The sequence below is a fragment of the Haliotis cracherodii genome, unplaced genomic scaffold, assembly GCF_022045235.1.
Source record: "Haliotis cracherodii isolate W230 unplaced genomic scaffold, xgHalCrac1.p SCAF_5, whole genome shotgun sequence".
NCBI classification, from domain to species: Eukaryota; Metazoa; Mollusca; class Gastropoda; order Lepetellida; family Haliotidae; genus Haliotis; species Haliotis cracherodii.
In genome coordinates, this window is record NW_027266308.1 from 1,066,609 (window position 1) to 1,082,391 (window position 15,783).

General features: G+C 38.0%; 1 protein-coding gene across 4 annotated transcripts in view; it reads right to left on the minus strand.

Moving 5' to 3' along the window:
• Positions 1-15,783, minus strand: part of LOC139444362 (TOG array regulator of axonemal microtubules protein 1-like) — a 67,628-nt gene that overhangs the window by 28,575 nt on the left and 23,270 nt on the right. For 3 of the 4 annotated variants that reach the window (XM_071225314.1, XM_071225316.1, XM_071225313.1), the window contains exons 3-4: positions 14,661-14,756; positions 1,280-1,351 (exon numbers count right to left, since the gene is read on the minus strand). In XM_071225314.1, the coding sequence (XP_071081415.1) occupies positions 1,280-1,351; positions 14,661-14,756 (168 nt within the window). The remainder of the gene's footprint in view (positions 1-1,279; positions 1,352-14,660; positions 14,757-15,783) is intronic. The other variant, XM_071225315.1, reaches the window with a different exon arrangement.

Below are 15,783 nucleotides of genomic sequence, written 5' to 3' on the forward strand. Positions count from 1 at the left end.
AGTGATCTTTGACAGCTCTGACTGACTGACTGAGTATGGTTTTACGCCGCTTTTAGCAAAATTCCAGCAATATCACGGCTGAGGACACCAGAAATGGGCTTCACACATTGTAACCATGTCGGGCATCGAACCCGGGTATTTGGCGTGACGAGCGAACGCTTTAACCACTAGGCTACCCGACCGCCCCTGACAGCTCTGAGGACAGGGGCCGAGATTATAATGGTATAGAAGCTGATAGCCTTGAAAATCTTACAAAAAATACCCTTACAAAAATACCCCTCCAATATCAAACACAGATTAACGTTATCAGTACCCATAAAGCTTCATAATGTTGGACACAATGTTTCCAGACAAAAAAACACATTAAAAACGTCATTCAATAAGTCACCTCTTACTCTGAATGTTAAGGTAAGTCCATTTGGAAACATTCAGCTTTTATTCTTTTCAAGCCCTACATATTAAAACACCTGGGAAATCTTCCTGTATCCTCATTTTTGTGTGCATCAAGCCTTCATCTACAGTTCAAAGCAGATTCTACTTTAGCAAATTATTTATCCAGCAAATGAACAGGACAACACAACAACTTCAGACAATGGTCCCTGCAAGCTAAATGGGCAATGCATGTCATAAAGCTGGTAATAAGCCACGAAAATAGCCCTTACAATTTATGACACTGGCAACACTGTTAGATCAACATCACAACGGAACCTAGAGTATTACGTTGAATGAATGTGTCGCATCATCACAAAATGGTCCTACGTTTCTTTCTGTCTCGTGTTATTTCAATATTCACTGCAGACATGTCTGTCTTTTCTTCACAATTCAAATATCAAAATCACGTTTAACATTTTGATATACAAGTTATCAAGACAACCAGACAAATCCCATCACACTAACGTCTATCAAACTTTCACCTACACACTCAAATCATCAGCAAACATACACATCGACAATTATGAATACGCACGCGACACTAGTCTACTAAGTCTATAGCAATTGTAGAAAGAAAGCAAATGCAACGCACATATCAAACATACAGTACACGAAGCAGCTGATGACCACACCTCAAGCAAACTTCTAATGGACATGAAGTTAATTTCCCATGTTGACCCAACACCCCATTTGGCAATGGTCTGGTAATACATTCATGTGTTAATCAATGTGTTAGACAAGGAAATCAAACAGTGCTGTGGTTCAGGCTGTTAGTAGGCTAGCATTGATGGCTAGTACTCCTGGATAGTGTGGGTGGGTAGATGCGGGGTGGGAGAACATTACTTACCTGAGATTGGGTCTAGGAAAGGCCGCGGTGTAGATTTGTGGTCAGGACGATGGAAGCCATTTTCTTTGATATCTGCAATGGCCACCAAGCAATTCATAATCGGGGACAACAAATCTGGGGGACATAATTATTTTTCTTGTTTCTTTCAAATGTTGTGTACCAATAACTTAATGTTTTATTCACACTTTTAAATAGCAACCCCAGTTGTGCAACGAGCACCTCAATGACCACTGCCAGCCTGGGATCATCCAGAACTAAAGTCATGAGATTCAGAAGAAACTGCACTATGGTGCTCTCCTCATTTCACCAAAGCAGAGATACAAATCCCCACAGGCAGGAAAGATGACACAGTCAACTACGTTATTTAAGATAAGTGACCATGGCCTTAGCCTCCATGGCTACATAACACTTGTGATAAGAAGTGGCCACTCTAGCATTTTCATATTCAACAGTCACCAATTCCCATCGGAGTCATGCAGCCATGTCCTCAGGATCTTCCGCTCTGGAGTCCCAGGTAAAGCACAACGCAGATCAGCCAGTGAATCACAACTTTACATGAAGTATGATGAGTATTACAAACAAAAGCACTGTGAATAGCAACCCCTTAAGGCAACATTTTTTTTATTTTTTGGTTTACGGATTTCAAACATATTTCAAAAGTGAGGTAGGCAAATTAAAAAAACAAAAAAAACAAATCCACTCGGATTGATTTTACTTGACTTTTGTCTTAAAAAGTTAGGTAGGTATATAAAAAATATTCGAGAGTAACAAAACTAAAACCTCTCAATTTTTCAACATTTGGACTTTGAAAGATTTGTTTTGTTTCTTTTTTAACACCACACACAGCAATATTCCAGCTATATGACGGCGGTCTGTAAATAATCGAGTCTGGACCAGACAATCCACTGATTGACATCATAAGCATCGATTCACGAAATTGGGATACGATGGGACTTTGAAAGAGCGGCGCATCCCTAAACCAAGAAATAAAAGAATAAAAATGTTACCTTACCATGACAACCATGTAACTTTTTCCTCAAAAAAGTAAAATTCATTCAGAAACACTTTTGAAAGTTCCCTAAGCTAACCTGATTTACACCTAATAGACAAATGATGTACAGCAGGTGAAACAAGTAACACATACACTGCTGTTTCCAGGGCAACTGCCCAAACAATGACAAGTACAAGCTTCATCACTGTCCGAGACATGTCAGGTCGCCTGTTACCATCACCCGAGTGAAAGTTGTCAACCAACAGAGCATTACGTTGTCGGGTGGATACAAACTAGGATGGAGTGAGACACATCTGTGGAGACACCACTGTTCTGAGCGTTACAGAATGTTACTTGTACCAGGTGTAACTCGGATCACCTTATTAAACCCAAGATCACACAGTACATACCATACTGAACTCTTAATGAAATTTACAATTTGGCAACTATCAGCAAATCTGTTCCTGCTGACAAACTTAAAAATAACATGCTATTTACATATTTCCAATTTATCTAATCCGGCCTTTACAAAACAGATCAGGTTTATCATTACATTCCTCATAAGGCTTATATCATGACAGTCCAACAATCAAAACTGGCTTCCATTACATAAGTAAGGATAAGATGATTGGATAAAAAGTTATTCCATTACATTCACGGACATGTTTTACATAAGTAAGGATAAGATGATTGGATAAAAAGTTATTCTTTTACATTCACTGACATGTTTTGCAACAGTCTGCCCCAATCACACAAACATTCTTTTTATAACACATATGACTGATCAAGCTATAAAACTATACTTTATCAAAGTAATCTATCACAACGATATTAATAATCAAACAAATTTATCAAGGTAAATATTCAGGAAGATGTATATCACGTTCAAACACCTGTCATTACAGAAACAGCAAATCTTAGGATTGGTCAGATTTCATTTACATCTTCGTAATTTTATTTATATTTTCCTCGTAGGAAACAAACATGGCTTCAAAAAGGAAACAGTACACATCATCCCCTCAACAGCTTCAAAGATGAATATTTTCACCCAGAATCTAACACAACAGTTGGACATAATGTTGACAAAGCTTATTCCATGTCAGTATTCCATTACATTGCTTATAACGAGTCAACTGTCAGCTCTAAAGCAAACCAGCCTGTAAAACACATACTTGTTTTGCTAATTCTGAAACTTGAATCCTAATGTAAACACTCGTCCAGCTAAGCCTATTCACAAAATAGCAGTATTGTACGTAACAGAAAAGCTGGTTACTTTTGTTTTGTTTCCAATGACAAGTACGTCTCACATGGCTGCGTCTTGGGCTTGTTTAATGAACAAAATGGTCGTCATAACAAATAGCTTCACCAGATAAACTGGTTATGAAGAAGGCAAAGACTTGGAGGATTCGGTTTCCATAAATACATTCATCTACTCGGAAACAAAATCAGTCAATACTTTCTAGCAATCCGATAGTTTTAGTGAAAGAAGCAAGCTTATTTATGATGCCTGTGGGTTTCATAACAGCCTTGAATATTTGAAGCTAGTTTGTTAGCAATGAATAACATCAAGTCATGGGTAGTGAATTAATTATGAATTACGTCATCGTGTTACAGAAAGCTTATGTGAATAATAAATGCTATTTAATATATCAGTTGAGTGGTTACATTTCTGGGATAAACATAGCATTACAACATCTACCTGAAATATTACCAATTTCATCCTAAAAAAGTCTACCAATCTCAGTGAGGGGGTTGTGCTTGAATCTAGGGATCAACATATCTCTAACACTGAGGTTATCATGCCTTGATTTCCATGGTTATTTCTAACATGTTCATCTCATAAACACACAGAAAGCATTTTGTAAAGTTTCAAGGAACACACTTCATGACTAACTTAAATCAAAATCTTGATAATTCCACATAGTTTACTTGAACTCAGATCTGCTGCACGAACAGCTATAGCTTCTACATGTCCACATGATCCTAGTATTAACATAAGGAGCAGAAAAGTCACATATACTGAAGCCTTCATGCAAACAATCCATAACAAAATGTACTTCAGTTGAAAAAAATACAAATTTCAAACTTACTTCAAAGTAAAACAAATTCAATATCCCAATACTCTAAACCTAAACTTGATACAATACATGGCACATAAAACAAGATTCAAGTGGTGACTAATCGTATTGGAAACACACAGTACAGGTAGCGAAATACCCGACCCAACACAACCAGGAAATTCCAAAGTCCCGTAGTCAACACGAGAACCTCTCATCCTAAAGGAACATAAATCAGCCAGTACCATGCAATGATGGCTTGATAACCAGCAGTAAAGTCCTGACAGTTGGAGGTACTACCTGCCGAATTGGAACAACCAACTCCCATCAGAGGCTGCAGGAGCAGAATCATCCCACCATGACGAGGACCAGAGTACCCACAACCGTAATCCAACTTCCCCGACTCTTTAATGAATGTCTGATGGACCAGCGGGCATGCAACTCTTAACATTTATATCTACATATTGATTGGTACTGCCACCTTGAAATGAGGTCACATGATCCGTCAGGAGGATCAATAGTTGAACACTACCGCGGGACAGGCTTTTCTTCTGGCCGCTTGAGCGTGTGCTGTAAGGAGGTGGGGCTCACGGCCCGTCAGGCTCGGGCAGAGAGGCATCTGACTATACAGTACGAGGATAACACGCAAAGTAAATACCTGGGACTTTTTAGTGAAGGGCTGGCAGGTCAATATTAGTTTGAATGTCAGGTACATCTTAGGTACAGTGTTTTACTCTGTTGTGGTGACCTGTCACTAAACATTTCCTTCAGTTGATAAATTTCCTTATCTGTATCAATGGTAATGTTACTAATTATGAAGATAAACTTGTCAATAATTAATTCTCATGACCAGTTCAGCATGTTCAACAGGATATACTAAACACATCAACAGAAATAAGTTATGAATATGTTTATTTAGCTCACCTGGCTCAAATAGAGGTAGAGTATTGTGGAAGGAAGATACATTCAATGAATACAGAAGTTTAAAGGAAATACATAGCTTTTGCTGTAACACAAAGTTAATCTTATTATTTGCCAAAATGGCTGAAGACAAAGATTTTGCCTGGTAGCCAAGACTGACATGTCACCTGAAGCCAGCTCCATCTTACCGACCAGTCCAAATACCACAACCTGCTTCACAAGGTGGCAACAGACGGTTCTCCCTAAATGATCTTTCACAAAACATAGTTCAAATTGTCATCTTGGTATCATCACTTTTTGTAACAAACTCATAACAGCTTTGTTCAAATTCAGTTGAAAAATCAATTTTTGTAGATTTCATTATTTTTGTTGAAGTGAGTTTTTGTCATCGATAAGAAATATGCACGACTTTCATTGGAGTCAAATTTGTACTTTCAAATGAATGCATTCACAATGATCATATGTTCCATATTCTGGATCTATAAGAACATGTCTAATAGAGCTTCAGAGAATAAACATTGCTTAATGCCACTTTGAACATTATTCCACACATATAATGGCAGTGGACTGAGGACAGGACCCACTTTGAACATTATTCCTCACATATAATGGCAGAGGACTGAGGACAGGACCCACTTTGAACATTATTCCTCACATTTAATGGCAGAGGACTGAGGACAGGACCCACTTTGAACATTATTCCTCACATATAATGGCAGAGGACTGAGGACAGGACCCACTTTGAACATTATTCCACACATATAATGGCAGAGGACTGAGGACAGGACCCACTTTGAACATTATTCCACACATATAATGGCATAGAACTGAGGACAGGACCCACTTTGAACATTATTCCACACATATAATGGCATAGAACTGAGGACAGGACCCACTTTGGGGAATCAAATCGAAATCTTTAAAGACTGTTTTTTATTTTGAGTGACAATAATATCTGGGAGAATCTTTCAACACTTATGAAAAGCAGTTTGTAATTCAGACCAGACAATATATGGTGAATAGATATAGAACCTAAAAACTGAACATTCACTTTACCAGCTCGCCATGAGAGAACACGCCAGAGCTAGTTGATTTACATCAGGGCTACTAAATGTTTCAGACTATACCCCATGGCTAATGAAAATTTCATGTCAATTTCTAACGCCATACTCTTAAAGGGAAACAATGCTCCAACTCTTAGTCGTTTGCAGCGTAAACACCAGGTGCCAATTAGCAACAAACTGGCGTTGGACCATTGATGGGGCAATTGGAGGACTTCGTTGACAGTGTTTGATGGGATGGTGTTTTGCATAACCTTTCACCTTGCAAATTCAACTGCATGTGTAAACGCATATGTACAATAATGAGTTTAGTATACAGCAAAAACATGTACATACTAATTTTGCACAAATGAAATTCAGTTCTCCTTCAAAACACCTATGAACCTCATTTTTAAGGGTGTGAGGTATTATCGGTATATCAGTAAATTGAGGTTCAATCTTTCCACTATACGCATCACAATATCATTTTTTTCATTGGGATTTTTATATACTTGCCAAATGCCTTTGCTGCCGGGGAGGAGCGAGCATACTGGGCCCCAAGATGACTGCGTATTTATTGATTGAGTAAAACAATATGTTGTACCAGCATCTTGTTTTGTTCCATTTATGAACTTCAGTTCATATCTTAATGTATCAGATTGATTCTGAATAAAAAAAATTGAATCCTTGTGCATTGCAATATATTGTGATACACTTTAAACCTCCAATACCTACCCCTACTCATTTTGCAAGCAAATTGCATGTAATACAACAACTACTATTCCCTCCTTGTCATCTTTGTTTCATGGTATAATCTACACTTGTGTATATGTCAGTATACTTCATAACAGTATAATTTGTGGTAGAACCACTCAGATTACCCAACACAGTCTTCGCAAAATAACTCAATAATGTTCAGCCTTGCTTCTGAGAGTGTCAAGGATATTTAGCAATCAGTGGTTCTCATTTGGCATTTCTTGTGTCGGGAGTAATTACTTAATTCAAGATTGGGCTATTAATCCAAGTCTGATGTTGTGAAGGTATTACATGTTATGTAATTTGCATATGGCAGTGCAGCAAGAGAGAAATCGTCAGTTGAGTTGCCAAAAAAACATTGATCAAAGGATATACCGATAATACGATGATGGACTACCCGGGGGTAATCACTGTTATCGTGCACAAAGGATTTGTCAAAAGTAGGTGTTTATATATGTAGGTTTACTAAAGCAGACTGAAAACACCCATATCTGGGCATGGGGTGCCTATGTAAGAACAACATACTTGTTCAAAGGATAAGCCAGGTAATACGTTGACTGACTGCTTATTGTTATCTAACTTAATGGATATTTTTTAAAGAACTGTGGATGTCATAGCTGACCAGTGAGACATGACACTGATGTGAAACACCTGAAACAAACTTACGTGATCAGCTGAAAGACGAAAACAGGTTATCATATCCCGAAATGCTACAAACAATTGAAAATATTAGATTGTTAGAACAAACAAGTTTCTTTGTACAGCTGCAGATGAATGGGATATTTTGCCTCTGTGGATATTAACATAGATTCCTCGAACAAGGTAACTGCCTGATATTATACATATAACTTTTGTAGGTAGTAATTATGATATTTGTATTTGTTTTCAGTCATTTGCTACAGCAAGAACACAGGACTCAAAAGTGATCAAATTGATCCATATGCCCAAACTATCCGTCAATAGCAATCAGTTGTTACAAAGCGCTGCTCTTATGACTATTATTATTATTATTATCAAAAATATATATAGTAAAAGCTGCAAGTAAAAAGACACGATATTGGAATATATTATTTCTGATAAACTAATAGTTTCAGATACAATTCATCTAATCACAGTATCAAAATTCTTTAATGTTATATCATTCGGTAATTTTTGACTTAATCACTGGAAGATACACATGGTTATAAATCTTTATTATTATTAATCTTTACATTTATATTGACCAAGTTTGTTATCACCTGTTTGTACATGAATTCTCGGAAGGGATACTTCGTAGGTTTTCACTTTGCATAATATGATGTAGACCGATAGCTTCACCCTTTCAAGTCGTGTGTACATTAATCAACAACAAAAACACGGCAGTCTATATTCTTTGTTATGATATATGTTTTCTCATTCTTCAATCCTCTGATACGATTGCAGTGAGAACAGTGCCAAGCAGAAGTCAAACCAGTCAAAACAAGAGTATGCCACTAATGTGGCTATATCCTCCGCACCTGTTGCAGAAATTATGACATGATTAAATCTAAGCAAACCATAACATTTTTCAACCGAGGTGGAACTTGTCATGGAAATTGTGAAAAAAAGAAGAGTTTGGAACCTAAGTCCATCTTGTTGCCATGGAAACGTAAACAATAAAAATTTCTAAAGTTACTAAATAGCAAAAGACATCAGTTTAGATATACTTGACAGACCTGCAAAGTTTCATGAAAAAATATTGAACGGTTTATGAGTTATGCTCCGGAAACGAAACGTGACGGACGGACGGAGCCTGTTTCTATATCCCTCGCCCACTTTGTTGGGCAGGAGATATTAACAATAGCATAACAAAAAGACGATACATATTATAATACTTTCAAACTTGGGAGTGTTGTTTCCCTTTAAACCTCTCTCAAAAGAAATAGCCATATATGGACACAAAAAGATACTTTGCCCCAACTTTCAATTGTCAGGTTGCACAGAGAAGCAGTGTGGCATCATGCTGACTCGTCCACCTTCCAGATCAATTCATCCATTATTCTGTAGACAAAACTTCAGTCTATCAAATAGTAAATATTTCAATGATTTGCCATGGAAATCTTCCAAACTTTCCATGGCATCGATAAATTGGAATGCACCCAGTGACTTACATCAGCGGGATTGATATTTCCACAACTGAAGCTGAAGGCAAACAAAGTGCAAGGCCGACAGGCTAATGGATAAATATTTTTAAAGTAAAGCTGTCAAAGAACATAATGATTTCATTTCTAGGAACATGATTGAAGTGGAAGAAATTATCCGAAATGACGTCTCCAATGTTTAATCTGTTTGTTGCAGCTTTTTCTTTTCTAAAATTTTAAAGTTCAAAAGTAACCAGCCATCGGCCAATCCCTGACTACAGCGTAATAATTGCATATCACACCCCAGGGCCAATCACAGAATATATCTTGGTAGACTGCTTGATCAAAGACATGGTTATTCTGGCCTATGAAACAATGACTGTATTGACATTTGTCCTGAAAAGACTATCCCTTTCTTCAGAACAGTTATTGTTTTTTAGCCATGTCCCTTGAAGCCACGTTCCAACCATCCTAAAATGGAACAATTCCTTCGTGGGAATGTCCCGTTTTAGTCACATGTCACCTATGACCCTATTTTCCAAATATCGGCCACAGATGTTATTTTCAGATGGACGTTTCATTTCAGTGGCATAAAAAAATAAACAAGTCGAAAGAAGTTTCTAATGAAATCTGTCCAGTCCCCATTGATCAGCACAACAATCAATCAGCTGGAGGACATACTCTGTAGCTGAAACTTGCTATTATCATAATGCAGAAATGTGCGTCAAGTACGCAGAAATGTATAGAATGGACGCAGAAAAAATATATATTCCTTCATTCATGATATTCATTGTACCAAATTCTTGACAAGAACTATATTATATAAAAGTCCAGTAATTAGAGTAATTGTCAAATCTTACAGTTCAGTACACTACAGTATTTCAGTACTTTACAGGACCTAATTTTTTTCTGTAAGGACCTTTGAAACTAGTAATTGGGGTCCTCTGGACACTAGTTTTGTAGGTCAAGGTAAAACCCTGTTTGATGACATTAACCATATCAGCTACCACCAAATCTCCAACACAGCTGACAAACTTGACCATGTTGACAACTATCTGCTCCTATCTAGGAAATCCACTCATGACAACTCGGGGTAGAATAGGTCTTCAGCAACCCATGCTTGCCGTAAAAGGCAACTATGCTTTTGTAAGAGGCGACTAATGGGATCGGGTGGTCAGGCTTGCTGACTTGGTTGATGCATGTCATCGATCTCAATTGTGTGTATCGATGTCAATTACTGGATTGTCTCGTACAGACTCGATTATTTACAGACCGCCGTCATATAGCTGGAATATTGGTAAGTGCGGAGTTAAACAACAAACAAACAAAAACAAAAAACACTCATGACAGAACATTCAGTATCAGTGATAAGAAGGAGAAGGATAGATGTTGCACTGGAGCATCAGGTGTTTCGATACAGTAATGGGGACCACTAAAGATATTCAGATAAGATATTTCATGTTGGGGATATCACTTCTTGATTAGGGATGAAATGATACATCAGTGCACAGTTGCATCATGAGTTTTCATGTGACGATACCACACACGATATGTTTTTATCTGTATAAATACAAGAAGATACATTTGCTAAAATAAATTACTTACTCATGTTTAATTACCCCTGGCACTTTTGTCAATCAGATGTACCAAAATGTGTTGTAATTTGCGTTTCAAGTTTGCTACAAACATGTATCTACAGCAAGCTTTCTTTTTCAACCTGCTCTGAAATATTTGTCAAGAAATTTCCATGAAACGTATTGTATCGTGATCTTGCTGTGTCATTTAACCCCTATTCTTGACACTAGTGGTGTAACGATGCAGCGATACAGTATTGTATCATGATACAAAGCCCACAATACATCAATTTACAACCCTTGTATCGTGATACATAAAATACACTAAATTAAAACTTATATTGGTGTAAAAAACATGCATCATGATAGATTAAAAAAACTAAACAAAACCTTACACAGATTCTCTAGTATTAGCTATATGATATATTTTATAATATAAATAACATAACATTCACAGTGTCCGCTAGCCAATGTTTCTGCCCTACAACATCCCATCTTCGTTTTCTGATATAAAAACAATTGATTCAGGGTTGTGATTCACTGCCAGAAGAACATCAAAACTTATTAAATAAAACTATAGTATCCATGGTATCGGGATTGCACCCATAGTATCAGGCTGCGTATCATATCGCAACCACACCACATCGTTACTCCTCCACTTCATGCTCTGAATTTTTCAGACTTTTCATCAGCAATACTATATAATTTCATATGGGAACAAAATTATTTTGTGGACTGTCCCGATCACTTAAATGTCCCGACCACTCCTGCTGTTGTTAATCTTGACAGGCTTGTACTGCTCGTATCATACTGCAGCCATGGCAAACAGATGGCACATGCCTCTCCAACAGCTGTAATCACAGTATCACAAACATCACAACTGTCACAGCACTCGATTGGGACGGGGATATTTGGTACAGACCAGAGGTAGAAATTGGCACTAGTCCTATAGTCCTTGCCAAACTGCCCAATAGTTTAGGTATCATAAGGACTAATAGAAATTTGCCATTTTAAGGGTTTTGCTATATGTTATCATTATAAGGTCTAGTGGACGAAAACTGTTAGTTTTTAAGCTACAGACATGCATAAATACCCAACCATAATTAAGTGCTTGTTGTTTAATGCAGCATTCAGCAATACTCCAGCTACCAAACTATAAAGATTTGCACACGTACCAAATGACCATTTGGATAGTTTGTTGTTTAACGCCTCCGCACTAAGCAATATTCCAGCTATAAATTACCAATCAGAATAACATGAAGATTATCTGACCAACTACACGTGCCACTAACAAGTTGTTATTACAATACGACATTACGAAATCAATGCTGTTATTAGCAACACACAGTATCTGGAGACAAATGTTGCCATTAAGCACTCACAAAGACACCCTCCGGACCAAGCATCCTAACAACATGGTAGAAATTATTTATGCATGCAGAGCAATGAGTTCCAGTTTATGTGGGCATCCCACTAATACATCGGTGACGCATGGCAAGCACCGCCATAACTGACAGGCGGCCATAAACACCAGCCATCACTCTTACATGGAACATTGATTCATTGATCTCAACCAGAAACATTGAAACATATATGATAACTGATCCAAGATCCAACGTACGATAATGTCAAATGGTTTAATAAGAGGTGAGGTGAAAAGGGGTCTAACGTTGCGTTTAACTTTTGGTATGACGCGGATGGGGGTCGAACCCCAGACCTTCCGCTTTCTGGGCAGACGCTTTCCCTATAGACCACGGAGACAGTCTGGTTTTATTCTGGGTTTGGGGAGTTTGTATGTATGATAATGTCAAGTGGTTTTATGAGCAGAATACTGGATTTTGGGAGTCTGTATGTATAAGGTCAAATGGTTTTAACTAGTGGTGTACTGGTTCGGGGAGTTTGTATGTATGATAATGTCTAGTGGTTTAACTAGGTGTGTACTGGGTTTGGGAGATTGTATGAATGATAATGTCTAGTGGTTTAACTAGGTGTGTACTGGGTTTGGGAGATTGTATGAATGATAATGTCTAGTGGTTTAACTAGGGGTGTACTGGGTTTGGGGGTTTGTATGAATGATTATGTCAAGAAATTATCTTACAATGAAAAACAGTTCCTTAAATTACCTTAATAAGTGAGTGAGTGAGTTGGGTTTAACGCCGCTTTTAACTGTATTCCAGTTATATCGCGGCATGTCAGCTTAATGTGGGAGGAAAGCCCGAAGTGATGCAGGGCTCAGACGTTTATCCCTTTGGTGAAACCCACGAGCACAGGCATGGTGCTGACAAACCTAGAAACATAATCTTGGCGAACCGGGATTGGAACCCGCAATCATAGGTTTCTGGTGTGCCCAAGGGACGCAACTCTGCACAGCAACTTGAGGCGCCTTAGACGAATTGGCCACCCGTGCCCCCGTTTACCTTAATGACATGGATCCCATAAACTCTCCTCATTTTCTGAAACTGCAGTAATATAGACTTGCTATAGACTTAGAAACTATTACAGACTTGCATGGGCTGCATTGGATATGCTGGTATCTGGATATGTATAATAGACTACACAGATTTGTAAGATAATCTGCAGCTGTTCTACTAACATGCGGCCCGTGAAGATCTGGGGTAAAATAGATCTTCAGCAACCCATGCTTGCCGTAAAAGGAGACTATGCTTGTCGTAAGAGGCGACTAACGGGATCGGGTGGTCAGCGCTCGCTGACTTGGTTGATGCATGTCATTGATCCCAATTGCATGGATCGATGCTCATGTTGTCAATCACTGGATTGTCTGGCCCAGACTTGATTATTTACAGACCGCTGTCATATAGCTAGAATATTGCTGAGTGCAGCGTTAAACAACAAACAAACAAACTATAAGATAATCACTGGGAAATATTTAAAGACGTCTTGACATATTTGATGATATCATTTATGAATTTCTGTACTGAAACATCTGTGCTGAAACCATATTGAATATTTTATCTGTCAAAACTGAAACGCAAACACACACAGCCTTGATGAGGAGAGTCCTCCTGAGCATCAGTAACAATGAACAGTTCACAAAGCATGGAAGAGTTATCTCCCTGGACACAGCTAGATCACTGATTCCAGTTTACCACTGGATATGAAATTGTCAGGAAAATACTTCAATGACAGCATATAATGCCTGCCTTTTTCAAATATGTGTCATTAACTACACAGTGTACTTGGTATTAAAATCAAATCATGGAAATTGACATACTATGTCCTGTTTGGAAAATGCTGAATTTTACTCTTAAAAATTATATCATAAATTTAAGTCCCTCATGGTTACATTGTCAAGTTTGAATTCTGACAAAACTATTGCCCGAGAAAGCAAACCACCTGCAACGAACACTTTGTTTTTTAAGTTCTCCCTACAACAGTCATGAAGTGCAACATTAAGTGTTTCTGGGACAGGTGCACCGTATAATCATCTCATGCAAATTAACAACATCTGCCTTTGTTCTATTCACCTGACAACACCCCAGTATACAATTTACACACCAACAAACACACAAAACATCTACCATCACACCCGACCTCACAATATCAAGTACACTAACTACCCTACCGAGTCCATTCAGGCCAAATCAATCCCACTCCAACAATGACAGGTGACCCCATACAAACTTGTGTGCTCCCAATTAAACACAACAGGTATCAAATTTTCCACCAGATCCCTCAAATCAAAGGATGACATGTCAGTTCACAAGCGTCAAACCTGGCAGAGAATATTACAATCCCTGACACAAAAGGCTCCTCAATTGAACCGTCATTCCACAGTGCACTGTCTTCTAGAATATCAAGCTAATGACAAACAATGAAATGACTTGGTGCTCACTTACGAAGGACATAGGTGAATGCTGACTGATGGTCACGCAGGTGTACAGGAAATGTTATACAGTTAGTTACTAATGTGAAACAAACTTACCTTTAATTGTCGTCTCCCCTTGATCTGAGAGAGCGTAGTTGTTTATTCTGGTGACGTTAGCTTGCTGTTTTCGTTTGTAGATCTGCATGTACGAACCTGAGGAGGAAATCAGTCTTGTATCCCCCACCAACAAAGGATAATAAAGAATCCAGGGATTTGGAGGAATGTTAGCAAATGAACATCTAGGTCATTTCTGTGACTTGTTAGGTCATAGTCACAAACTTCATCAGCAAATAAGTAAAAATTGAAAATCAAAACTTACATTTATTTTATTGTACCACCATTGTTTTAGAACTACCCAGCACAGCACGTCCAGGCACAGTCACTTCACTTATATGTAGGTAAACAGGTAAACAAGTGAGTGAGTGAGAATGGTTTTACGCCACTTTTAGCAATATTCCAGCAGTATCACGGCGGGGGATACCAGAAATGGGCTTCACACATTGTACCCATGTTGGGAATCAAACCACAAGGTTACCTGACCGGACAAATTGACAAATAAATTCAAATAGCAATGACTGTAACTTAGAGGCCTTTTTAAGCCAATATCCAAATAAAAAGAGCGTGTTTCGCTGTGTAAAATGAACATTTATTTCTCAACAATTGTGGGTAGAGGGTTGAGGGGGGCGGGAAGACTTTGTACAAGTAGTCAATGAGTTTTGATTCTTTTTTTTTCATAATGTCTTAAATACCTAATGACCTGTGTACTGTACAGTCATCGGTCATTAAAAAACAAAATGAAACTAAACAAAAGCATGTGAAATACAAGTTCTAGGTAAGTATTGCCAATTTATCAAAGCTTGTCCAATAGTACTGCGATACATAATGTGATTCCAGCTAGTTATCAATACTACACTGGATTGTTACACTCTTACTTACAGATCAATCACATGACAAGTCCTTACGTGTCTGACTGTAGCAGGCTAGCTTTTAGTTAGAATTCCACAAATGTATGATATATTCTATTGAAAACTTTCTATTGTTGACAACAGAGGCCACCTTGTTGACTTCATATCATTTTCATGAACACATCAGGCTCATTAGAATAAAATTTTGTCTTAACTTTCTGAAAGACTTTGTTGTGCAGGAGTGTACCATTATAAGGGTAACGCTATTTTTCAGG